The sequence below is a fragment of the Leuciscus leuciscus genome, assembly GCF_965113295.1.
Source record: "Leuciscus leuciscus genome assembly, chromosome: 19".
Taxonomy (NCBI): Eukaryota; Metazoa; Chordata; class Actinopteri; order Cypriniformes; family Leuciscidae; genus Leuciscus; species Leuciscus leuciscus.
In genome coordinates, this window is record NC_138743.1 from 33,833,859 (window position 1) to 33,861,232 (window position 27,374).

The following is a 27,374-nucleotide window of genomic DNA, read 5'->3' on the forward strand; positions in this document are numbered from 1 at the left end:
TTTTAAGACTGCTCTTATGAGGACACTCGACAAAACGGACATTTGGCATTATGTGTGTGTTATGGTTTGTTCAGCCCGAAAGAAAACTCGATACTGACACACGTCTTTTCTGTGGGTCGTGTGTGTGTGTGTGTGTGTGTGTGTGTGTGTGTGTGTGTGTGTAATAGGCAGGAATTACAGCGCGGTCTCTTTAGTCTTGTTGTTATCTTCCATTTTCAAAACAAGCTGGCTATTGGCTATTATTCGCTTGATTTGGGCCTACGCTACAATACGTTTAGAGCGGCCGCTACTGGCAAACAATACAATAAAAAGCAAACGGTCTAATCATAGACTGTAAAAAATGCGCTACACATGGCACTTTAAAAACCGGATAGTTTATTTATAGTTCGATTTCGGACATTTCACGTCATGTTCGAATGCATATTCGAATATCGAATAAAAAGTGACAGCCCTAATGCAAACAGCTGAAAGTCTGTAAATTTTGTCAATAAACCTGACTTGCAATGGAAGTTCAATAATTTCGATTACAACTGTATATGAAAAAAATATGGTTTAATGCGGCACTAACCCTAACCCCAAACAGTAGCAGCAGTTTTAATGGCACCAAGTTCAAATTTCCATCTGGATCATGTTGCTTACTTTTTTTTTGGCTTGCTAATATATTGGTCTAGCCTACAGCTATAAAAAAAAATTTGCTAGAAATAAATAAATACATAAATAAAAGTTCACATTTATAAATACAGAAAATCTATACCTGCATCTTTCCAAAGTTGAGTCTCGATCTAGCTGGAATAAACTCCAAAGATCCTATGTATAGGAGTGACCTGTTTTGAGTTTAGGTGGGGAGTTGACTGTCAAGGCAATTTGTGAAAAAGAGGGAAAAAGTGCAACCTCAACAAAGCAGCAACAAAACACACAGTCACATTTCCTTACAGCTACCATGATTTCGGTGTCATTTTAGAATCCCATCAGCAATTAAAACCCGTTGAAAGCAAGTGAGAGAGTTATCAAATTCCACTGACAGTAAGTGAATGAGACAAAAAGTCCAACCACTCTCATTCTGTCTGTGATCAAAGTCATTTCCTTAATCAGACAACCGTGCAATAACCGCTTTCCATTGCTCACACGTGCTTCTCCCTCTTTCTATGAGCTTTGACGTTTCCTCTTTGTGAATTTGAAACGACGGCCCCAATTCGGCTTTGATAAAATTCAACAGTACTACCTCATACATCAGGGAGATAAACACCACCGCAACACAGCAGAAGTAAACAACAACAACAACAACAACAGAGAAACATACAGCTCAGCAAAACATGCAACAGAACAAACAGATGCGAGACCCGAGACGCAGTGAAGTCATGGTTGCTATGGTGCTGGGCAGGATGGGCCGGTGTGCGAGTTAGGAGATGATTAGTTTGGGATACAGGGGGTAGAAGTGTTATATTAACAGACACACACGCGCACAATCTTGTGGGCATGAACGAGCACACTTCAAAAACAGAGAAAAGCAAAAATACCCAGGTACCGACATAAATAAAGACACACGTACACCTGGGGCAACCAGTTGATAACCAGACTCCGTGGCTCATGATATAAAGCAGCATCCGCTCCTCGGCAGGCAGACACGCGCCGGCGGCGTTCCGTGGCCTGATGCCCACCGCTCAGGGCGCATAGGCCCGGCTCAGCGCTCCCAATCAGGATTTAGGCATCTGAGTATGTGGCCTCCGTTCGAGGACTCCACACCTCAGTGAAAAGGAGCCAATCCCCTTTCCTTACCGCAATCTGTTCATTTTAATTACTCCTCCTCCTTCAGGGCATGACTTCTCATTACGACTCCCCTCATTTCCCTTCCCTTTTCAGATCACAATAAAGACACAAATGATTCATTTTGTTGAGGAAAACAAAGCATTTGCCAACACTGGAGACCCATCGCAGGGATACGGCCAAGCAATAGTGGAAGCCACAATTGAGGCAATTTTAAAGGGAAGTGAAGTGATAATCTGTGGAATTAAAGGTTAGACTCCACCCTAAATGTTCAACATGCTCTGAACTAGTCAAACCCGTAAACCCACGACATGCCAGAAATGGCTGTTCTCAACCATAAGCTTGATATGCTGTTGTTTACCATTGAATAAAGCTAATCAAGGGCTGAATGGAAACTGGAACTATAACGACAATCTTGAGGGGCTCTTTTGCTTTAAACCCCTGAAGACTGAAAGTTGCATTTAATTATTCTATTAAACAATTGGCAGAGTAATCCTCTTAAAGTGAAACCAAACATCTGATAGCGTCTGCTTATATAAATATTCATTTGCATGATTAAAAGTTTAGTGAAAGAATGGATTATGTGATTTGTCGGAAAATGGATTAACAGCATGTATTTTCGTGCTGTGGGTTGAGTGAGATGAGGTGACTTTTCCCTTTATGTCAGAAAACTAACTAAAAAACTATTATGGAGGTATTTTAACGGGAAAAAAAGTCATTGATTCCATCATTAATACACTTCCATAAACCACCAATCATTTGTCTATCCATCCATCCATCCATCCATCCATCCATCCATCCATCCATCCATCCATCCATCCATCCATCCATCCATCCATCCATCCATCCATCCATCCATCCATCCATCCATCCATCCATCCATCCATCCATCCATCCATCCATCCATCCATCCATCCATCCATCCATCCATCCATCCATCCATCCATCCATCCATCCATCCATCCATCCATCCATCCATCCATCCATCCATCCATCCATCCATCCATCCTTTTAGAGATTAATTTCTTTTTTACACATATAAAGTCTCATTTCTTCCTTTAAACACTAAGGAAATCTGTTTTAGGAAAGCTCCCACTCTTGGAGGCGGATTAAAACTATAATCAATTATGTTCAGCTATATTTATCTGATCTCTTTGACTTTTGTAAACCAAAAGTTTAGCCAGGAAAACCAGAAGGTCATTCTCCTGAGAAAACATTGACAGACTTGGACAGAAGAGTTTCATAGTTGTTCTATATTTTCAACTCTTGCATTTATTCAGCTGCTCTGGTACACACTGCCTGACACAAAACACCACATAAAATGGCAGAATGACATGCTCGCATCCCCAAAGCAACATGAGGTGAGGCCAAAGAGCATGGCTAAGCAGGCAATCAGTAATCCCTGGACCAAATACATCTCACTCCTTCCCACACACACTCCTAAATGCATGAGAATAGTCAAGCAATTCCTATAAGCACATGCTAACTCGCAAAGGGCTGCGCTGTAAAATGAGATTACATCCACAGTGCCTCACAGAGGAAATGAGCTAATACTGAGTCACAGATGTGGGAACGTAATAATATTTATGTGTGAAGTGTAAATCGTGTTTTGTGCCAGTGTGGGTATATGCATGTTTTCACCTCTCTGTTTGGCCAGCAGGCTTTCAGGACGGCTTGGCTCCTGAAGAACACCAGTAGGTGGATGTCTTGGTCGCTGAGGCTGAATGAATGCTCTAGGATCTGCAGGACCTCAATCCGGGGACGGACGGGTTTAGCATCGTCGCCACAAAAAGGACGTAACCATGCCAGCATGTCCTCTGATATCACCATATTCCCACTAAAATACATTAATGTAAAATAGTCTTAACACTACATAAAATCAGAAGATGCAGTATATTACAGATCATGCATGCACTACAATTAAAAGTCTAGGACTAATAAGACTGAACAAAATTAATACTTTAATTCAGAAAGGATGCATTAAATGGATAGTAAATCAAATAGATATTAAACGTTTACATTTCAAATAAATGCTGTTCTTTTGTACTTTCTAGTCATTGAAGAATCATGGAAAAATATGAATCACGGTTATCTTAAAAATATTAAGCAGCACAGCTGAGTTTAACACTGATTTTAATAAGAAATGTTTATTGAACACCTAATAAAAAGCATAATGAAATAATTTTCTGATGCATCATGTGACCCTGAAGACTGGAGTAATGATTTTATTATTCTTTCACAATATTACTGTATTTAATAAATGAATATGGTAAACATAAGATATTTTGCTTTAAAAACATGGATAGTGTATATTCAAATGTCAAATGTAACAGTACATGTAAATATAATTAAATACAATTATACTACAAACTGGTTTTACAAGCAAAGCCAGAGTAATTACAAATTGTACAAAAGTACATTTGATTATTGACCTAGAAATAGTGCTCAAATATTAAATCATAAATATTTAAATCTTACACATATATATATTTTTTTCATTTTATAATGTTACTTTGTTTCACATAAAAATAAAAATAAAATAAAAAACACAACAATTCTGACATGTTCCATGTTTGAACAATAAAAAGGTGGTATCTGCACATGTGATCATACATACATTTAATTATGTTAATTAGGCTCATGAACTTTTAATTTGTCAAAATAATTCTTTACTGGGATCATCACTATTAGTAAGTGTAATTATTTACCGAACATTGGTTTCTTGTATCATGTTATTACCGCTTCTACTTCATGTCATGCCAAACAATCCCATTTAAAGGGTTAGTTCACCCAAACATGAAAATTATACATAATTCTAGGTGTCTCCTAGCTTGTATATGACTTTCTTCTTTCAGCCAAACACAATCGGAGTAATATGAAATAAATATCCTGGATCTTCCAAGCTTTATAATGGGAGTGAATGGTACAATAGGCTTTGAAGACCAAAAAAAGCGCACCCATCCATCATAAAAATAATCCATACGGCTCCAGGGGGTTAATACAGGCCTTCTGAAGTGAAGCAATGCGTTTATTGTAAGAAAAATATCCATATTTATAACTTTATAAACTATAATCACTGGCTTCCGGTATTTCCGGAAAGCCTCACGTATTTCTTAAAGTTGGGTTTGCATCTTCTCTCTATTCCAGAGCATTTGATGTTTTGTATCGATTATCTTTGAATTGATTATGAAATTGGCCTGATACATTTACCTGAAATAATAAATAGTTACATTTGATTATTCTAACTGACTTTGATATTATTTTCATTGAAGAGTTAAATGGAATAGTCAAACATTCACTCATGATTAATGATCCACAGATGTCATTAAAACCTTTTCATTTATGGAGTCAGATGAAATAACGAGAGAACACATGACTAAATGTATTGCAAATTTAACCAACCAATACTTTGCATGAGTGAGGACAGAACACGTGATAACCGGCTTTGGACCAATATAGCGGGCCTTACACGCCAGAACTAGACTCACGCATGCCCGTTTCCGGAAGCCAGTGATTATAGTTTATAAAGTTATAAATATGGACATTTTTCTAACAAAAACGCATCACTTTGCTTCAGAAGGCCTTTATTAAACCCCTGGAGCCATAAGGATTATTTTTATGATGGATGGATGGGTGCACTTTTTTGGGCTTCAAAATCTATGGTTCCCTCATAATAAAGCTTGGAAGAGCCAGGATATTTTTTAATATAACTTCCATTGTGTTTGGCTGAAAGAAGAAAGTCATATACACCTAGGATGGCTTGAAGGTGAGTAAATTATGGGATAATTTTCATTTTTGGGTGAACTACCGGTAACATATACATACACACATACACATACACATACACATATATATATATAGTACAGAGTGCCCTAAGATTAAACAATCTTATACTTTAACTAGCATCTTATCCCTTCCTCTGAGGTCAAATGGACAACATTGTGTTTCAATAATAGTAATGGGATAGGAACATTGCAAAAAAGGATACACCTACCCGCTTTGTACATTAGTGTGCACCGCTGCAACAATTCCTTCCAGTACCTTCAAGGGGTCTGCATAATCTTTCAAGGCGTCCTTGTCACCACTGAAACACAGACACACAGCTTGAGTTTTGATTCAATGTCTTGAGGCTTTTAAGTGGCTCTATGGCTGCAAATGTTGTGTGTATGTGTGTGTGTGTGTGTGTGCATCGAAGGAAGGGATTTTCACACTGAGTAATCTTAATGCTCTTCTGCTGATGTTCTGGCTGCAGGGCTCCTCCCTTCTCTTCTGGCCTCGTCTGTCTCCCTCCATTAAAGGTGTTTGTGTTATGCTTTCATGCATGAGGCTGCACCACCTAATTATGTTTCTATTAATAATTGCTTTGTATTTTTTTGCCAACATTCTCTTATTTCATTCCTACTGCTGCAGAAAACACTTCGTCAGTCTGGCGTTAAATAATCTCTGGCCTCCAGGGAGCGTTCTTCAGAGGTGTCCTCTTCTCCATGATGTCAACAAAAGCTCAGTTTTGTGGTTTCCTTCAGTGCTGTTGCATGTTAGACCTTACCATATCTCTTTGGTTAAGAGATATCACAAGTCAATAAAACATGAGCGATGCTTCGGCGGGGATGACAATTTTCATCATGTTGCTTTCAAAACATTCATGTTTCAACATCCTCTGTATAATATCTATTATTTACTTCAGCTGTATTCCCACAACTGTTTTAAATCTCACTCAGTGGATGTGCTGTATAAAACAATAAGTGATTTATTTTCTCCAGACTTTAATCAGCAGAACGCTAGTCGGGACACATTTTTCAGCCCTGCCCTCGCTGTAATCTGCACAACAGCATCATTAAAATGTTCATGTAACGTTAAAATCAAGGAATTGCTCTGACATCCCTCTGGTACTCTGGTTATAAGAAGTTTTAAGGGTTTATTTTTAATTCCCACATTAATTAATTCTCTTTTTATCGTCTAAAATATTACATTCTGATTGTAATACTAATATAACAATCATACAAAGATTACAAAGTTGTCAATGACTTTTCTATGACAATATTACTTAAAATATTCCAAGGTTTGGGGTCAGTAAGATTTTTTCTTAAAAAAATTAATAGTCTTTTGAACAATTTAATACACCCTTAATACATTTCAAATAAATCAGAATTTCTATTCTATTCTATCCTAAAAAAAATGTATCACGGTTTCCACAAATATATTATGCAGAACAACTCTTTTCAACATTTATAATAATAATAAACATTTTCTGAGCACCAAACCATCATATTAGGATGATTTCTGAAAGATCATGTGACACTGAAGACTAGACTAATGGCATCTGAACATTCAGCTTGACCATCACAAATTACATTTGAAAATATGTTAAAATAGAAAACGGTAATGTAACATTTTAATAATATTTCATAACATTACTTTTTTTGACTGCATTTTTGATCAAATAAATGCAGCCATAGTGAGCATAAAATACTTAACTCAAAAATATTTTAAAAATCTTACCACGCCCAAACTTTTGAACTGTAGTGTATACAAGCCACTTAATCTCGAAACAGATTTAAACATTAATAAACCAGATATCAACTGCAAGCCAAGATTTAGAGGAAGCATTTAAATATTTCAGCATCCCTTCAGTATTTAAGAATTTTAGCATCATCAATTTTATGATGCAAGGAGCAAAATCTTAAAACCTTGCTTTAAACTTCACTGCACCACTGAACGCAACTACACAGTCAATACACCGGTGTCCTTCAATGAAGGAACACTGTGATGCTAAAGGATTATTTATACATGAAACGTAACCGTAATCTGTTACTCCGCAGATATAAGCATCAATCATAAGCAGCTTGGTAAACCACAGATGCACACATCCTTTCAAAGATAATTTCCATGTCGTTAAAAACAGGGCACCAGAAAGCCGAGTACATCAGAGAATACAGTGTGATGAAATAAACTTTACAAAATAGTTTGACTATTCCCTGCACCCAAATCATTTCATTGTTAACGATTCATTTGCCCACCTCTACAAACCAGTAATTAGCAGCAGAAGACAGGAACACGCTTTCGTTTTAAGCAATTACCTAGAATATGAATCACTCCAGGAGAGAAGAGGGGGAGGCTGCATCTGAATAAAAGCAACTGTAATCAATCTTAATTTTTCTGACCATCATTTTCTCTGATTCAAGGCACCTTCACTAATCCTGCTTGATTACAGATTGAGCTGAAACGTCTGATCAACACAGACTCTCAAAGCAGAATGACTAATAAGGAGGTGCAGAATGATGATTCCAACTCTCTGATGGTCTTAGAGATAAAAAAAAATAAAAATAAAAACTTTCACAAGTATCTGGAATTGTAAAGGTCTATTCACAACACATGCAAAATGAAAACACGAATCAAATCACTAATAAAAAAGTAGGGATGTGTTGATAAAATTCTGTTTGATTCTGATAAGATATATTTTTTATGGCATATCTGACAATCAGGCACGTGCCCTTTTTGCCCTTACACTCCGAAGTGCCCTTTTTTTTTTGGTGGTCGTGGTGTTTTTTTGTTTTTTTCAATAAATCAATGCTATTGGCCAGCCTTTACGTCTATCTTTCTGTTTTACAAATATTTAGCCAATGAAAGTTCTTAAAAAGAGCTTGTGTAAATCTTGTTCAACCCTCAAACTGTTAGTAAGCGTGATAACTCCGCCCCTCTATCTGATAACTCCGCCCCTCTATCTAATAACTCCACCCACTCTATCTGATAACTCCGCCCATATATCTGACAACTCCACCCACTCTATCTGATAACTCCGCCCACTCTATCTGATAACCCCACCCCCTCTATCTGATAACTCCGCCCACTCTATCTTGACCGAATGAACTGAAGGTCCGCAGCAGCCGCACAGCAGACAGCAGCTGATTCTGAACGAAGTTTTGCGAGGGTAAACAAAGATCTTGTTGTTTGAATAGGCCTAAGTACTAAACACTATGTCTATAAATGCTCACATTTTATTTATTTGATGTCTGACTGAGACATGTTGGACCTGAGAGAGAGGTCTAGCATTTGCCATTTAGTCATAGCCAATACATTGTCTACACTAAAATAGCCTGTGCATACAGTAGCATTTCATCTTTTTTAAAATTAGATTTTGGCCAAATGTATTTTACAACAGGAAAAAGTGAGCGCCCATATAGCTACCTGTTGATGAAAATGTAATGTGATGCCGCCGGCGCCGTTTTAATGATGGACAAAATGCACATTTGCACACATTGGCTGGTCAAAAACCCCGTAACTGCATTTGAGTTTGACTTTTGTAAAATGTTAACAATATATTGATAAGTAATACAACAACATAGCCTATAATTTGCTTTTACCATCGGAAAAAGTTCATACTGGAACTTACACAAAGCGTAACATATATTTCTAAGACATTTCATATGATTGCTGATACACTTAATTTATTAACATTTAATAATGTTATGGTAATACTGTTAAATTATGGTTAATTCAAGGCTGTTAATATGCACGTATTCGCTATCTAGCTAATTTTTTAATCTATGGTATTCTATACTCTCCGCTCATCTTCACATGTATAAATGTAGTAAAAGTAGCCCCTTTAGGGCTAAAGAAGCCCTGAAGCCCTGAAACCCTGTATATCTATATTATCTATGCTATTATTATGGTTGCTATTAATACTGAATAAATCTAAAGCTTTTGAGACAATTATTTTGTGTTATTGATTTTGTTATGTGTAGGCTTACTAAATAATCTTAATATAAGCCTTTTTTCAGTTTCAACACATGCCTCTCAAAAGGTCTGTGCACAGCCCTGCTGACAATATTAAACTTTCAGACGATATCTAAAAATAAAATAAATAAAACAGTTTTGAATGTTCCAAGTGAATTTAGGCACCACAACATTGTAATTTACAATATAAAAAAAAAATGGATATTCATATGAAAATGTGTTAAAAAATTACATTTAACAGCGTTATTTACATTTGTTATTTACATTTAACAGTATATAATATAAAATATTAGTTTTAAATAGCTAGATAATTTGTTTCTAAAAGATTCACTTTAAGTTAGCTTTACATTATGCAAAAGTAATGCAATCAACAAGCATGATAGGTTGGGGTGATTGGTTATATATATATATATATATATTTACACACACACACACACACACACACACACACACGCACACACGCACACACACGCACACGCACGCACACGCACGCACACGCACGCACACGCACGCACACGCACACACACGCACACACACGCACACACACGCACACACACGCACACACACGCACACACACGCACACACACGCACACGCACACACACGCACACACGCACACACGCACACACAAATCAGTTCTCCTAACCAATGTGTGGGATGCAGGAGAAATGGACAGGAATAAAGATCTGAGCGACTTTAATAAGGGCCAAATTGTTATGGCAAGGCGACTGGGTCAGAGTATCTCTGAGAAGGCTTGCTCCAGGTGAGCAGCATTGAGAATTCATTAACAGTGGTCCGAGGAGGGACAAACCACAAACCATTGACAAGGTGTTGGGCGCCCAAGGCTCATCGATGCACGAGGGGCAGCAAAGGCTATCCCGTCCGGTCCGAGCCAACAGTGTGGCACAAGTCACACAACATTTTAATGACGGTTATGGGAGGAATGTGTAAACACACAGTGCATTGGGACTGGACTTTGGAGCAGAGGAAGAAGGTCACCTGGTCCCATTAGTCCCATTTTCTTTTACATCACGTGGACAGCCGTGTATGTGTGCGCCATTTACCTCAGGAAGTGATGGCAACAGGATCGACAAGCCAGTTGACATGTACCACCCACCTAAATATTGTTGCAGACCAGGTACACCCCTTCATGACAATGGTGTTTCCTGGTGGAAGTGGCCTATTTCAGCAGGATAATGCACCCTGCCACACTGCACACATTGTTAAGGAATGGTTTGAGGAACATGATGAAGAGATCAAGGTGTTACCATCGCTTCCAAATTCCCCATATCTTAATTCAATTGAGCATTTGTGGAATGTGCTGGACCAACAAGTTCCACGGCGGCACGCAGAGGACCAACATCATGTTAGTCAGGTGGTCATAATGTTTTGGCTTATCAGTTTACATTTTGGTCATCCACCCATTCACCAATATGGCACTGATTCATCATGTATCCCTGATGAAAGTTTTTTCTTTTTCACAACATGTTCTAAACAGGAATCCTTTGAAAAGTTTTTGGCTGTATGTCTGCAAGATTCAATACCTGAAACTTGCTGAATGGGACATAATCTACCACCAAGGCAAATTATTAAATCCCAGTAACAGTCTTTCCAGACTTTTTGGGATCTTAAATGTTGGTTTGAAACCTTAAACAAATAGGTTCACAATATCCTGCCTTTTAGAAGTAGTGGTGAAAAATAAAAAGATAGGTTCAAAAATCTACCCTGGCTCTACCCTACTCTCTGAACTGATAGTATTACTAAGGATAGTGTTTTTAAGAACCAGCCAGCAGGGAAGGTGGTGACCTCCAAAAAGCAGGAGATAAAAGGTAAGAAAAAGAGCGAAAGTGAGCTTTAAAGGAGAGAGATGAGAGTCCAGGGCAGAGGCCAACGTTGTGTTTAACTCAATCAAGCAAGAACACATTCAGTCTGACACAGGTTAATAGAGGGATAGGCCATAAAGACACAGACGGAGAGAAGGAGAGAGAGAGAGAAAGAGAAGGCATTACGAGAAACAGACAGGGAGAAAATGAGGGTGATATTAAGAAAACAACATCGGTGGAGAGAAATGGGCAGAAGTGCAGATCGCTGTACCTGAGAGCAGTTACGATCAGCTCCACGGCGTCCTGGACGATGCTTTTCGGCGATAGGTCACTCGTTCCCACGGCGACTGCGAGCAGCTGCTCGATTCTTTCGAGGGGCTGTCCGTCCATGGCCATCGTGACAGCCAGTTGGCGAACCTTAGATCGCTCGGACCTAGACAGGTCATAAATGCTACTGTACTTCCGCAAGCTCTCCTAAAACAAGAGAAGAATACAAAGACATAAACACTCACGCTCAGGCGACATTGGCCTCTCTATGTTTCTTTTGAGACATCTAGCAAAATACACCTGAAGACAAGTATGAAACCGAACAATTTGTTTGTTCACTGAGAATCATGAGGAACAAGCTTGTCTCACACACACACACACACACACACACACACACACACACACACACACACACACACACACACACGCTTCAAAACCAGGGGAGCCTTTTCAGGTGTCATAAGCACAGTTCTGGCACAAAGGCTGTAATTATGCTTCCCAGCATCCTATGCATACACTGCCATTTAACGTGGGATCAGTGCATTGTTAGTTTGTTTTAAAAAAAGAAGTAATTTTATTCAGCAAGGATGCATTAAATAGATCAGAAGTTGCCATAAAGACATTTATAATGTTACAGAATACTTTTTTTTTATAATTTTTTTTTTATAAATGCTGTACTTTTGAATTCTTTATTCATCAAAAAATCCTGAAAAAAAGTATCATGTGTTACACTTTTTTTCCCCCTCGACATTAATAATAATAAAAGATATTTCTTGTGAACCAAATCAGCATATTAGAATGATTTCTGAAGGATCGTGTGAAATGTTGAAGAGTTATTTTATTTATCTTATTTTTTTAATGAAGGGAAAGATCTATTAGTTTTTAATGCTGTTAAGTTTAATTTTTGACTCTATAAGCAATGACTGCACTATTGCCAGTGATAAACAATATCTTATTTGTTCATTCAATTTACAAGCTAAATAAGTTACATTTAGCATTTGTTATGCTAGCTGCGGATTTGAACTGAAATAGATTTTTTATTAGAAATTGTATTATTATTTTTTTAAATGTATTAGATTTTTTTTAAACTGCAGTCCGTAACTTTTGTCTCTCTAGCGTTTAATGAACAGAACTTTATGCGTCTTGCGAAAGAACATTGTAGCAGAAGCTACTCTGTTTTTGTCTATGTCGAGTCACGCAGGTACTGGGCTACTCCACAGCCGTGGCGACCCGACCGGTCTAAAATAGTCTGAATATAAAGACTTACTATAGGTGTAGCGTAGTTATTCAGGATAAGACAAAAACACGGTTTTGAAAATGGATTCATGACGTACTCGCTTATTATATACATTTTGTACATTGTGAACACAAAAAAAAGTTACAGACTGCAGCTTTAAATAGATTTCTTTCTTTTTTTTGAGTAATCAACTTAAAAATCTGTGTTTATGCTATAATGTTCCGCTAACTCGATGTAGTTTCTTATTAAAAGTGTAATTTCTTTGTTCAGCTAACACATTGTTTTTTTTTTTATCGTATTGCAAATTATTCATTAATGGATGTTTTAATAAAAAAGGGAAAAAAAGGCACCAAATATCATCATATAGTGAAGCGACAGGCTGATGTACAGTACTGTGCAAGATGTTAATACAGTGTTTACATGTTAAAAGTCAGTTATTTATATCTTTTGCTGAAGTGTGTCAGAAGGAAATATCAGTTTACATTTCCAAACATTCTTTTTGCCATTAATTGTAATAATCCAGTGAGATTTGTGTATGCACAAGGAGTCTGACAACAGCCGGTATGATCTGATCTCACCATCATCGAGTCCGTCTGTGATTACATGAAGAAACAGAAGAAACTGAGACAGACTAAATCCAGAAGAACTGCGGGAACGTCTCCGAGACGCTTGAAGAAACCTTCCTGCAAAGCTTCCTGAAAAACTATGTGCAAGTGTAACAAAAGCCGTTTTAAACGCAAAGTGTCGTTACACCATATATTGATTTGAATTAGTTAATAGAAGTTAAATCATAAATAAATTCAATTTGTGATTTTATTTTTGAAAGCATTCTCACTTCACAGCATTTTAACACGAGTGCCAGTGCTTTACACAGTCCTGTAGTTTTGCAGGAAGGTTTCTTCAAGCGTCTCGGAGACGTTCCCGCAGTTCTTCTGGATTTAGTCTGTCTCAGTGTCTTCTGTTTCTTCATGTAATCACAGACGGACTCGATGATGGTGAGATCGGCTGTTGTCAGACTCCTTGTGCATACACAAATCTCACTGGATTATTACAATTAATGGCAAAAAGAATGTTTGGAAAAGTAAACTGATATTTCCTACAGACACACTACAGCAAAAGATATAAATAATTGACTTAAAACCATTACTTAGGCATTATTAACATGCCTAAGACTTTTGCACAGTACTGTATATAGGACTTCTCTAAACATTTAGTCTGCTCATACCCGCACTTATAAGCTCACGTTCATCTGCCTCCACTTTTAAGCACAATGCCCACATCTCAAAATCTAATCAATAATCGATGAATAAAACCAAGTTCTGCCCTGCAGTTTCAGTTAGTAACTCTCCTAACACTAGCAGGTTGCAGGCAGCAAGGCAACTCCAACAGAGAATTAAACTGCAGTTTCCAAGATCGCGCAAATCCCTACGGGAGCATGTTGTGCGACACGGTGAAGGTGTGCCGGTAATGAGATACGGCAGTATCTGCTCGATAAGTGTGCGCTGTAAAAATGAATCCATATATTTCCATATACAAATGGCTCAATGTGCGCATTAAAGAAACCACAGGCTGACATGGACTGCCTGCTACTATCCTGCAGTCAGGACACCAGCTACAAACCTGCCAATCAATCACAGGCACTGTTCACAGGTCAGGAGAGGGAGAAATTGTGGAGGAGGAGGAAACGAGCAAGTAGCTTGGATACTTGCATAACACTTAAGGCTCTGTTTAGAGTTAGCATCTGTCTTGGATGATAAAATGACAAGAGGACAGTAAATTTTTGTGAATTTTATGTGTGTGTTGAAGATTACCTCTTGACTCGTCTTGAGTGACACAGTGAAGGAGTGGCTCAGAGTCTCTAGATGAGCGAGAGACTGCTGCATGTGAGTGAGGGCGGAGTCAAAGTTGGAGGCGGAGTTTTCACTTCTGTCATCATTACCCTTCTTCTTACTCTTGTCACTAATGCCTTTCAGAGCCTTCTGTGCACGCTTGGTGATCTCCAGCCTGGACTCTACAGAGAGCTAAACGCATACAGAAATCACACACAAAAGAAACAAAAATAAATGTGTTAATTTTTTTTTTTCAATATTCAATATGTTTTTCTATATCAACCAAATATGATGATTCCCTAGCGAGGAAGCCCCTCCTAAAATATTAATCCTTTATATCTTCGTATGCATTAGGATATATGAAAATAATATTAATATACAACAAATAATATATACATAATTCAAATGTTTGGGGTCAATATGTTTTTTTAAATGTTTTTAAAGGAAGTCATGAAGGCTGCATTAATTTGAAAGAAAATACAATAAAATAGTAATACTGAAATATTATTACAATTTGAAATAACCGTTTAAAAAAAATATATAGATTTTAACATTAATTTATTCCTGTGATGGCAAAGCTGAATTTTCAGCATCATTACAAACGAACATAAGAATAGTGACCGAAATTAAATTCTATCAGTAGTAGTCACCCACAGGTGACCCCATAGAGAGTGGAAGTTACCCAAAATGTGCTCAAGCTTTTCTGCTTGAACTAATGCTCAGTCAGCAATGGGCCATTCTCCTCCAGCACATCTACTATTATAATCCACAATAGTAAAGATGTGGCATACTTCAGTCTCATCTAGTTTAATCTCAGTGAGAACACTCCACACGCCCGGGTTCATCTTATCCTGTTTACCTCCAACACTCCCCTCCCACGCTCATCTGCTATCACTTACACAAGCGTACATAAACTGTATTTACTCACGGTTCGCGCATAATCTACAGCAGAGGCATGGCAGATGTCATTGGCTGCTTCCCCTGTGGCATTCTTGAGTACCAAATCAATGCCACTCTTACCTTAATGGTGGGAGTGGGTGTTTGTTTATAGGAATGAGAGTTTGTAACTTGCTTTCAACAAACTCTAATCATTACATTATATCAACATAACAATCATTGCAATAACATCATTTGAACACCCCAGGGGCCAACGAGCATTAGCGATTAGCCTTTTGATTAGAGAGCCTCATTTAGGATGTTTGCCACAGGGCCGAGTGTGTATGTGACTTTGTTTTGTATGCACGTGTGTGTGCTCGACTTGCAGGCAGAATACATAGAAATCAAAGCCTTCTGTAAAAGTCTGGAAGAGATGAAAGGTGCTAAAACATCACACATCACTTAGTGTACATGAACATGTCCATAGAAGTCAGTGATCGCACCACAGAGTTATGGCATATACATGTGCATGTGTTGATTTGAATGATTCGTTTTAATTGCAGCAGGCTTTAAACATGTCAGGATGACCACTGTGCTTCGCTAGGAGTCTATGAGAGCATTTGCACTGGATAAAGTATCTGACTTGATCTGCTCTGTGCGCAGCAGGGCTTTTCTTCATGTACTGTAAAGTATTTTGTCCAATCTAAAATCCAGGCTTGTCTATATTATCATCGAGGACTGGGAATCAATGTATTAAAAATCACATTTCATACTTAATTGATGGTTTAAATATGCAGTTCAATGTACCAGTATATATATATATAAATAAGTTTGGGGTCAGTAAGATTCTTTAATGTTTTTAAAAGAAGTCTCTTCTGCTCACCAAGGCTGCATTTATTTGATAAAAAAACAATAAAAAAAACAGTAATATTGTGAAATATTATGACAATTTAAAATGACTGTTTTCTATTTTAATATATTTTAAACTGTAATTTATTCCTGTGAACAAAGCTGAATTTTCAGCATCATTACTCCAGTCTTCAGTGTCACATGATCCTTCAGAAATCATTCTAATATGATGATTTGATGCTCAAGAAACATTTATGATTATTATCAATGTTGAAAACAGTTATTTACATTTTTATTTCATGATGCTATGATGAATAGAAGGTTCAAAAGAACAGCATTTATTTAAAATAGAATATTTACTAACATTATAAATGTCTTTACTGTAACTTTTGATCAGTTTAACTCATCCTTGATGAATAAAAGCATTGATTTATTTTATTTCTTTCCCCCCAAAAAAAAATTCTTACTGACCCCAAACTTTTGAACGCTAGTGTTTAATGTTACAAAAGCTTTAGATTTCAGATAAATGCTGTTCTTTTGAACTTTCTATTCATCATAGCATCATGAAATAAAAATGTAAATAACTGTTTTCAACATTGATAATAATCAGAAATGTTTCTTGAGCATCAAATCATCATATTAGAATGATTTCTGAAGGATCATGTGACACTGAAGACTGGAGTAATGATGCTGAAAATTCAGCTTTGATCACAGGAATAAATTACACTTTACTGTATATTCACATAGAAAACAGCTGTTTTAAATTGGAATAATATTTCACAATATTACTGTTTTTGTTTGTATTTTTAATCAAATAAATGCAGCCTTGGTGAGCAGAAGATACTTCTTTTAAAAACATAAAAAATCTTACTGACCCCAAACTTTTTTGGAACGGTAGTGTATATTTTTTATTATTTATTATTAATGTATTATTTTATATAATTGTATTTAAGTAACATTTTAAACATGAATCAAATATTCATGAACTGTATATATACACACATTCAATACCTTTAAAATGGCATTAAAAAAAAACAGCCAATTGTTCTTTGCCCTTAAAAAATTCTTGTACTCCACGGTATTTGCAAATATAGTAACAATACAGCTCTGAGCTTAGCCAATTATTTCTCGTTAAATTTCATTGTTTTGTTGCAGTTTGAGAGGATTTTGAAAGTAGATGATTGCAAACTTCGAAATGAAAACCTTCAAGACCCACCCCTTTTCTGCATTAGACTCACCTTATTGGCTGCTTCAGGGGAAAAGGTGATGGCATCCAAGAAGTGAACACAATCTACGGGCAACAGTCGGTCAAAGTATTTGGCACAGGTGTCATAGGCATGAAGGAAGTCGTGATCGCTCTGGGGGGCTTTTTTCAGTACTTGCTGATCCCCTTTCCAGAACAGTTTATGAAGCCAGGTGGCATGTACAGCGCTAGAGGTAAGCGCTTCTCCTCCCTTCTGGGGGATTCGAGGGGCCAGTTTGGAGATTGACAGGACGTTCTGGCTAGTCAATATCGGCTCCAGAGCTTTCAGAGGATCTGAATCCTCGTCTGTCAGCTTCTTATAGTCCAGACCTAAGGAGCAAAACATAATGATTCCAGCATCATACAGAATACACACAGGGAGTAGTTGTCACACTTTTTAATGTAGTGAATATATCTGTTTAGGCACTTCATTTAAAGTCTTAGCCACAAAAATACATATAAACTGTACATTTCTCCTGTTACGTTACACTAGAGGGACAAGGACAATGGAATCCACTATTAACAGTGAATGTGGAATTTTAAAATAATCAATCTCAATCTCTATTAATCTGAAATAAGGGACATTTACTGCAGTTCCAAGCTTCCGATATGGTTTCTATTTATGTCAATCAATGTGAATGGCTGTAGACTTGGCATGCCTCCAGGATATATCAAGTCAGACAGTCAACATTACACTGACACACAAAGCCTCATCAGGGCATTAAATATTGAAACACCTGCCTCTGAGAATGGGCCCATCTCACGACAGGGGCCAGGAGGGCATTCAACACACATATATACACTCAAACAGACAGAGATGTGGGAAAGAAGGTGCCATCTCTGTCCCTTGGGTTGTGGCAGATGCTAAGAACAGTCTTTACAGGAATGTGTCGAGGAGCATGTATGCGACAGAGTGTGTTTTCGGTGCCTACTAAGTGTGAAGGTATCAGTTGAGACAGGAGAGAGTATGGTGCAAAAACTCTGACAAACTCCCTCCTGACCTTTCAATACACTCACTCCAAGACTACCAAGTTGAACAATTATTTATTAATCATTAGTTCTAGCGATATAAGAAGTGGCATAAAGCTACTCAGAACCACAATATTGGAGTACAAGTCTATGAATAATAGATTTGCTGTAATAGATAATAGATATGCTGTTAAAAAGATCAGTGTTTGCAATACATTTATTGGGTCAAAAATACAGTAAAAAGCACTTCTTTGGTATGTTATTACTAATTAACAGGCACATGCACTAGTTTCTCAGACATAAGTACACAACTTATATGCAGATATGAGTGAATGATATTTATTACAATTGCATTATCACATGCACTGCCCTCAATGCTGAGAGAGAGAGAGAGAGAGAGAGAGAGAGAGAGAGAGAGAGAGAGAGAGAGAGAGAGAGAGAGAGAGAGAGATAGATAGATAGATAGATAGATAGAGAGAGATAGATGGAGAGAGAGAGAGATAGAGAGAGATAGATAGATAGATGGAGAGAGAGAGATAGATAGAGAGAGAGAGATAGAGAGAGAGATAGATAGATAAAGAGAGAGAGATAGAGAGAGATAGAGAGAGAGAGAGAGAGAGAGAGAGAGAGATAGATTGATAGAGAGAGAGAGATAGAGAGAGAGAGACAGAGAGAGAGAGATAGATGGAGAGATAGAGAGATAGAGAGAGATAAATAGAGAGAGATAGATAGAGAGAGAGAGAGAGAGAGATAGAGAGAGAGAGATAGAGAGAGATAGAGAGAGAGAGAGAGAGAGAGAGAGAGAGAGAGAGAGATAGAGAGATAGATAGATAGATAGATAGATAGATAGATAGATAGATAGATATAGAGAGAGAGAGAGAGAGAGAGAGAGAGAGAGAGAGAGAGAGAGAGAGGGGTGCGGAGCTAATGAACTCATTTAAACCTCACTCCATGTTTTGTGTGCATTATTATAATCTCTCTTATCAGAAAAGAACAAAAATGTATTGTATGCGGGCTAATTAACATTCCTCTATTACTTTCATTGGCACCCTCATTGCTCAGCGACCCATTTCCTGTCATCTCAGCTGGAGAGAGATGTGTTATTACACGGGAAATTTCTGGTTATGGTGTTGATTGACATGCTTGCAAGCAGGAGCTGATTTACCGCTTCATTTGTGTTGCCAGGTCGGCTTATTTATCGATCGAATCCTCCTTTCTTCAAAACGATTTTTACAGACATTTCAATGCCTGCCGGAACCAGCGTTTTTGTTCACACTATACAAAACACTGATTTGGTTTTCAAACCCGATCTTTGAGATTGAATACCATTTTGGACGCGATTAATTCGGATCCATTTGTTCAGACTTTGGCTGTTACTCACCGACAGCGACGGCTTTGAGCTTCTTCAACAGTTTGATGTGCGTGTCGGGCTTCATAGCAGATTGAGGGAGGTAGTTAGCGCAGCCGCAGTTCTCCAGAAGAGTGAAGTAGAAGAGGATTCGGAGCTGGTCGGGTCCGGCTATGCTGGGATACACATATTTAGTCATGTGTGTGTAGAATGACTCAGGGTCACTCTTTAGAGTCTCGAACAGGCCCAGAGCCTCCATCCGGACCTCGATGTTTTTGGTGGAGAGGCTGAAGAAAGAAAGAAATGAGAGATGGATGGAGATGAAAGACTGGAAGGTGACAGAATGAGCAGTTGTAACCAAGGTCTGTTAAAGCATTGATCACTCAACCTTTGCAAACTGCTTGTAGTGAATCAATTAAGGCAATGCACAGCCACCCCCCCCCAACCCACACACACACAATTGTCCCCTGATCCAAATGAAGTACATTAAGGTCGAGTTAATATGCTGCGACGGCCCACTTGTGAGAGAGAATTGATTTTGTTTAATCTAAAAGAACTTCTTCAAAGTCCATTAAACTTTATTCACTGTGGTTTGACCACTTCCAGGACCAATTTTTATTTTATTTTTAAGCAGTGAATTATAGCCTATGTTGAGCAGTAACTGACCCACCATAAATCTGATGTCAGATTCGGATTCTGTGGGTGTCATGTTTTATGTTAGCGCTGCCCTGATTTCCATAATTTATCTCCACGGTGACTTCATAAGCAGGCGTGTGTGGACTGGCCCTCCACCTCGTTCTAATTGAATGGCTTTTCAGTAAAGATAAACAGCTTTACTGCACCAGAGAAATATCCCATAGCAATTCTGATGCATGGAAATGTTTTATAGAGTTGGGTTATCAATAAATTACTATGTGAACCTTCAAAGACTGCCAAGTCCATTTATCCAGCAGGTCTGCTGATGCTGTACGTGAGGGTGGACGTGTGAGAAGGAAAGGGGATGGAGAAAGAGTCGTACACAGTAATAGAGAGAAAATATATAAAAAGCATGCTGACTCACAAACAGGGCAGGGAATACATGATGAAGTTAGATAAGCGGGTTGTAGACCTCCACAGGGGCAGGAAAAAAAGGCCACTTTAAAATTGCCTCTGAATTTCTGAGTTTGCACATTTTTTGCACAAAAAAATATTGTTATTGTACTTTTTTGATTGTTTTGGACAATGCAAGACAATGATCTGAAACAAGAAAGTCTATTATAAAACGGTTGAAAAACAAGAAAATTCAAGTTTTCGAATAGCACAGTAGTGCTCACATCAACTCAAATGTGAGAAATGTTGGGTTGCAGTAATTGCTGCTAATAACCACTTACTGACTTTATGAAAAAAAAAAAAAAAGAATACATGGAAAAAAAAATCTCGTGTTTTTGTTCACTCTTTATGCATAGGTTCTCAAAGAAGATGTCAATAGCCGCGTTTCCATTACCCTTCAAATTGCGCAAATTGAAATTGCGAAATGAAAATACGCCCAATGGAAACGCGTCAATTTCGCAAAAACTCCCATTTATCGCAAAAAAGTTTCTACGCTCGCATGACGAGGTTTTTCAGGCAATTCGAAAAAGGAATATTTCGCAAAACTGCAATGGAAACAGTTTTTGCGCATTTACAGTCACCTGACTTAGAAGGCGCGGTGTGTTTGGACAGAATACGAGACAGAGCTCTTTATTAAATTCATAAAAGACAAAAGAATGACAGAAATACTGGATTCTAAACCTCAAAGAAATGCCACAATCAAGACCTCGGAGCAGAAATGAGGGAGAAACACCCAGAAACTCCTCATATGTGCCGCTCACAGTATAAGGGTCTTTTCTTACCATTAATGCTTGGATAACACGCCTACGTTTCCTTCCATTAATAATAATAATAATGTCTAGAGCGGTACGTGTCTGTGATATATATAAACCTACCAACGTCCGTTACCATGATTTTTGGAATGACTTATCGCGAGAGAAAAAAAAAAAAGACGTTTTAGTCGCATAACATCGGTTAATGGAAACGCCGTCATATCGCAATCGTTTTTTATCGATATTTAGAAGGAAAAAAAAGAAAGAAAAAAAATGTTTCGCAAAAGTTTTGCGCAAATCTGTAATGGAAACGCGCCTAATGACATTCAGTGCAAAAATACACAAAAAAAAAAAAAAATCAGGGGGCAATACTTTATAAATTCTACATTTTGTGGACACCTTAATACATTCTCAGGATTCTTTGATGAATTTAAAGTTCAAAAGAACAGCATATATGTTAAATAGAAATATTTTGTAACATTACAAATGTTTACCATCATTTTTGATCAATTTAGTGCATCCTTGCTTAATAAAAAAATATTTCTTAAATTAAAATTATTATCTAACATAAAACTAATCTAGACTAGGATTAAATAAACCTGGCTTTCACAATGTTGGCCGATCCCAGTTTAGATCCTCTGTGGTCCAATGCTTATTCCAATAAAAATAACTGTTCTTATTTTTTTTTAATGACCACAAGGACACTTTTAGATTTCATAATGAACAAGATTGAGCCCCTCTTCGCACGCCATTGTGCAAGACACAACCTACAGTAACATTCACAGAACACACACAGGCCTCAACATTTGTGTGCACTCAGCATGTGCACATTGTGTTATAGCTAATCATATTCAATGTTAATAGAACAAAATGAGCGAGCTGCAGGCTGCATGTGGCCATTTGGACAGAGCCCAACACCTATCCATTGTCTTCAGAGCGTAACCCCTATGGACCTTAACACATGTTTAATGGAAATGACTATACCGGCTGGAGGCACGATGTCCCGGGGCCAAACACAGACACAGAAAGAGCAATGCAGAGAGAGGCTGGAAAACAACAACGGTCCAGAACAAAGTGAGGAAAAGAAGAAAATAGCAGAGACAAAACAAGTCAGACAGAAATTACAGGAAGGAAAGGCAGCAGGGAGAGATAAAGAGTGGGAAAGAGGAGCCTCTGACTGCAGTCTGCTTATTAACACAGAATAACTGCTTTTAACGGGATCAATACTTCACTAAACACAGCAGCCATTAATCCTGTCTCCTGCTGCAATTACAATGCCAAGAACGGATAAAGGGTGTGTGTGTGTGTGTGTGTGTGAGACACAGAGGCTGAATTCTTCACTCAAGGGCAGAATGAAAAACCATCACTAACCCTCTTCGATATACATGTTATTAGTTACAGTCCTGTAATATGATTGGTCATATGGCATTCCAGAGTATGGACAGAGTCCAGCAGCACTGGGACATTCCAGATTAGAGTATGTGAGCAGTGCAGAGCAAAGGGGTGTGTGTGTGTGTGTGTGTGTGTGTGTGTGTGTGTGTGTGTGTGTGTTCTTAAGAGAGAAATGAAAAACCTGATGTGGACCTGGAATGGATAGATGACCCAATTCTTTTAATGAGAATGGGAAAATTGCCTTCTCTCCACTTAGTACACATACTTTCTAATGCATGCTGCCAAGTAATACTCAGGTCAACTTGTCTGATATAAAAAATTGATGCTGTGGCTTCTTCTGGAACTATTTTTGATGGAGGAGGAAAAAAAGTAAAACTAACTAGTCAGATTTTGTCTGAAATGTGACTTGAAAAGTTGTCATGTTTCATATTTGTAGAAGTGCTGTAAAATAATGCAATCATGCGGTTGGTCGGAATATTACCACCTGATTATATGTCCCAGTTTCACCTTTGGTAAATCAAACTTAAACACGCCCAAAACTACATACAGTGTAAAAATAGACTAAAGATACTTCAGGTTTACTTGTGACTGCCTTTAGCCCCGTTATACCCTATATTTGGTTGAAATTTTGTGCAAACCTCAGCTTAACGAATAACCTGAGAAAGAAAGCAAAAAAGGCCATCGGACGCTAAGACCAATTTGAAATTGCACTTAAAATCTGGCTGGAAATGCATTCAGCTATAGAAGCTAATGCATTATAATGGCAGTGCAGTGTGAGGTTCTTCTACTGAAACATGAATTTGAAAATTGGAATAAAAACCAATTTGAAGCCATTCATGAGTTTTGAAAGAGTATCCTCGGGGTATATAATACACCTAACAAAGCATGCTGGGCAGAAAAAAGCCAAAACCTTGCAGTGTATTAATCTGAATTGAAAAAAAGAACCAATGGAAACATCTAAAAATAAGTGACCTTACCAACCAATTCCAGTCCCTTATAAACCATAAAATGAACTCTGAAAAGAACCAATTCATTCAGCTGGTCCAAACACATAACTATTGTGACTGATTTGATTAAAAAGAATCTGTCTAAGCCAAATGATCAATACAAAAAACAACAACAAAGAAAATCTTGTTGGACTAAAACAATACAAATGAAACCGCAATGTTATTTGGCCCTAAACAGAATATACAACAGAATACCTGAGAAAAACATGACTTGGTGCAGGCTGAAAAAAAAGAAAAAAGGAGAGACTGTAGCAGCTGTTTAGAAAGAGAAAGATAATTTTGGACTGACCATCTGTCATATGTAGGATTTATAAAAAACAAACAAAAAAAAAACCCTATCCCACATTTGAAACAATTTGTTTCAGAAAGTTGGAGTATAAAACACAATTGTAGTTTGTAAAAAATATAATAATAATAATAATAATAATAAATGCCTCTAGATTTCTGGCACAAAATATCATGAAACAAACAGTGATGTGCTCATACATATACAAACATAACTACTGTAACTGGAGCTAAATAGAGAGGAACTGAATTATTTATTTAACTAACTGAAGTAAGAATGGAATAGAATTGAAAAGAATGAAATGAAACTGAATTAAATGAAAAAGTAAAAATCTGAGTGATTTCAATCCAATGCAAAGCCAAAGCAATCAATCAAAATGAGCAATTCTTTCTATGTAGACCAATTAAATCTCACATTTTACACAATAGTGAAACTATTTCAAATAACAAGAGTATGTATCTATCAATACATCTGCACAAAACTGGGGATGATGCTTAATATGGTAAATTACCTCTTGTAATAAAATAAATCAAAGCATTTCCATAACTCTGTTGTGCCTTGTGACATAATAAACAAAATAAACCACCAGAGGAAAAAACACACAAAAATACCCCCCAAAGAACTGCCCCTTTTCAAAGCCTTTGAAAACGCATTATATAACCACATCATATGCAAATCATATAAACTGAGTAAATAGCATAAACGATGCAAAATATGTTTACAAGTCCTCATCAGTCAGAAAAGCCCATTTTTCTGACAAATTAGCAAACAGAAACTGCAATACAATAAAACTTTTGAGTAATTGCCAAAGTTGTTCAAACTCCCTCTGGTGCCATTCTCCTTTGATAACTCCTTTGAATGGAGAGGGGAGATTTATTATATATATATATATATTTTTTTTTTTTTATTTTTTTTAAGAGATTTCATGCTCTACACAGAGATAAAAAAGGGGCCAGAATGACTCTCACAATAAAAAAATAAAAAAAATAAAAATAAAAATCACATTCACAGTAAATCAGTTTCACCCAAACAATCTGTACTAAACAAGCAAAGTCAAATGAGTGCCTGATTATGTAGAGAGAGGGAGAGAGAGGGAGAGAGAGAGAGAGAGAGAGAGAGAGAGAGAGAGAGAGAGAGAGACAGAGAGAGAGAGAGAGAGAGAGAGAGAGAGATTCGGGGTGATTAAACCCGGTGAGAGATGGAGAAGGAGTTGATTAGACCAGGCTTTGAACAATGATTCAGCAACAAATTCACCATGCAGGGAGCTCAGGAGGGGTGGCACATTGTTTGTGTGTGGATTTTCAAAGCCCAATAAAAACAGACTGCAAAGCTATTTCAAAAAACAAAGAGCTTCTTGCCTTCGCTACTAAACTAAGTCTGGCAAATCACACTGACCGATCGACTGGAAGCCAGTCTCTGCGATCGATCCGTGCAATCTTCTGCTTGCTCCTCTAGAGCACAGGGTTGCAGGTTTTTGACCCTCACGTCGAGGAAATAAAAACTGTTACTTGAGGAAGCTGCAGACATCGCTTCTAACTGAGGTTTTGCAGGCTCATTCCTCTGGAAAAAGTGTTGTGTGTGCAGTAAATCTGTTTTCAGTGTGAGCGCTGCTAATGTCTGCTGTGTGTGTGTGTGTGTGTGTGTGTGTGTGTGTGTGTGTGTGAGAGAGAGAGAGAGAGTGTCTTACCCGCTATCAGTGAACAGAAACTCAAGGTGCGTCATGTGTACTTCCCAGAGAGGAATGCTGTACCGATGAGCCAAAGAACGAGAGATCCCATACACACTCTCATCCAATGTCCTAGATAGAATGATAGACAGACAGAATGACATATAGAATGACAGAAGGGTAGACAAAACAACAGAAGGGTAGACAGAACAACAGACAGACAGAATGATAGGTAGAACGACAGAATGATAGATAGAAAGAACATTAGAACAAAAGACAGAGACCATCAAGACAGATAGAGGGTAAATAAAAGGCAAAAAGTACAAGTAAAAGGAACAAAAATGAAAAATTAAATATATGTACACATATAAAGAGAATTTCAATGACATCTTTAATGATTTTTTTATTTTATTTAAAACATTCAAGCTTAATTAGGTAAATTCAGTGTCTTGGTCTGTCTAATCTTGGCCAAAATGGCTGCCCATCAAAGGCCAGGTGTAACATATCCGTAAAAATCCTGATCTGTCTTGTTCTAAAAGAATGATTTGATCCCTTTTCTGGCTTCCCTTGCAATTCAGATCTGCCCTGAGAACTTCATTCTGCAACCCCTACAGTAAGCAGTGGACGATTCGCCAAATCTTGCTAGACCTTAGTCACCCCAGACCTGTGATTCCTGTCCTTATAAAACTGTCTATCAAGCTCCTTAAAGCCAGGGCTCTGGCTTGGATCAAATGATAAATCCTGAAAAATGAGCTTCTCTTCTAGAGAGTCATAAGCCCGTGACACACCAAACCAACGCCAAAGAACTAGCGCTGATGAAAGCCGACTGTGTCGTCGCCTCGCGTCGGGGGAAAGAGAAATATGATCATGTCACCCCAGTTTTAGCTTCGCCTCATTGGCTCCCGATCCATTTAAGAATTCAGTTTAAAATTCTGTTGTTTGTTTTTATCTGATTTGTCTTAATGATCAAGCTCCATCATAATCTTAGAGATCTTCTTACTCCTCTGTCATCCACTAGATCTTTAAGGTCTTCAGATAGGGCACTTTTACCTATCCCTCGCTCCCGTCTAAAAACTAAGGGTGCTTTCACACCTGCCTCATTTAGTTCGGTTGAATCGCACTAGAGTTCGTTGTCCCCATTGGAGCGGTTCGTTTGGGCAGGTGTGAATGCAGCAATCGCACTCGGTGCGCACCAAAAGCGGACCAAACAAGCGTACCGAGACCTCCTGGAAGAGGTGGTCTCGG

General features: G+C 37.8%; 1 protein-coding gene across 2 annotated transcripts in view; it reads right to left on the reverse strand.

The window, feature by feature from the left end:
• Positions 1 to 27,374, reverse strand: part of nbas (NBAS subunit of NRZ tethering complex) — a 187,830-nt gene that overhangs the window by 28,220 nt on the left and 132,236 nt on the right. For both annotated transcript variants that reach the window (XM_082147804.1, XM_082147805.1), the window contains 7 exons: positions 26,151 to 26,261; positions 19,971 to 20,224; positions 17,616 to 17,950; positions 14,635 to 14,844; positions 11,591 to 11,793; positions 5,759 to 5,848; positions 3,406 to 3,601 (listed from right to left, as the gene is read on the reverse strand). In XM_082147804.1, coding sequence (XP_082003930.1) covers positions 3,406 to 3,601; positions 5,759 to 5,848; positions 11,591 to 11,793; positions 14,635 to 14,844; positions 17,616 to 17,950; positions 19,971 to 20,224; positions 26,151 to 26,261 — 1,399 coding nt within the window. The remainder of the gene's footprint in view (positions 1 to 3,405; positions 3,602 to 5,758; positions 5,849 to 11,590; positions 11,794 to 14,634; positions 14,845 to 17,615; positions 17,951 to 19,970; positions 20,225 to 26,150; positions 26,262 to 27,374) is intronic.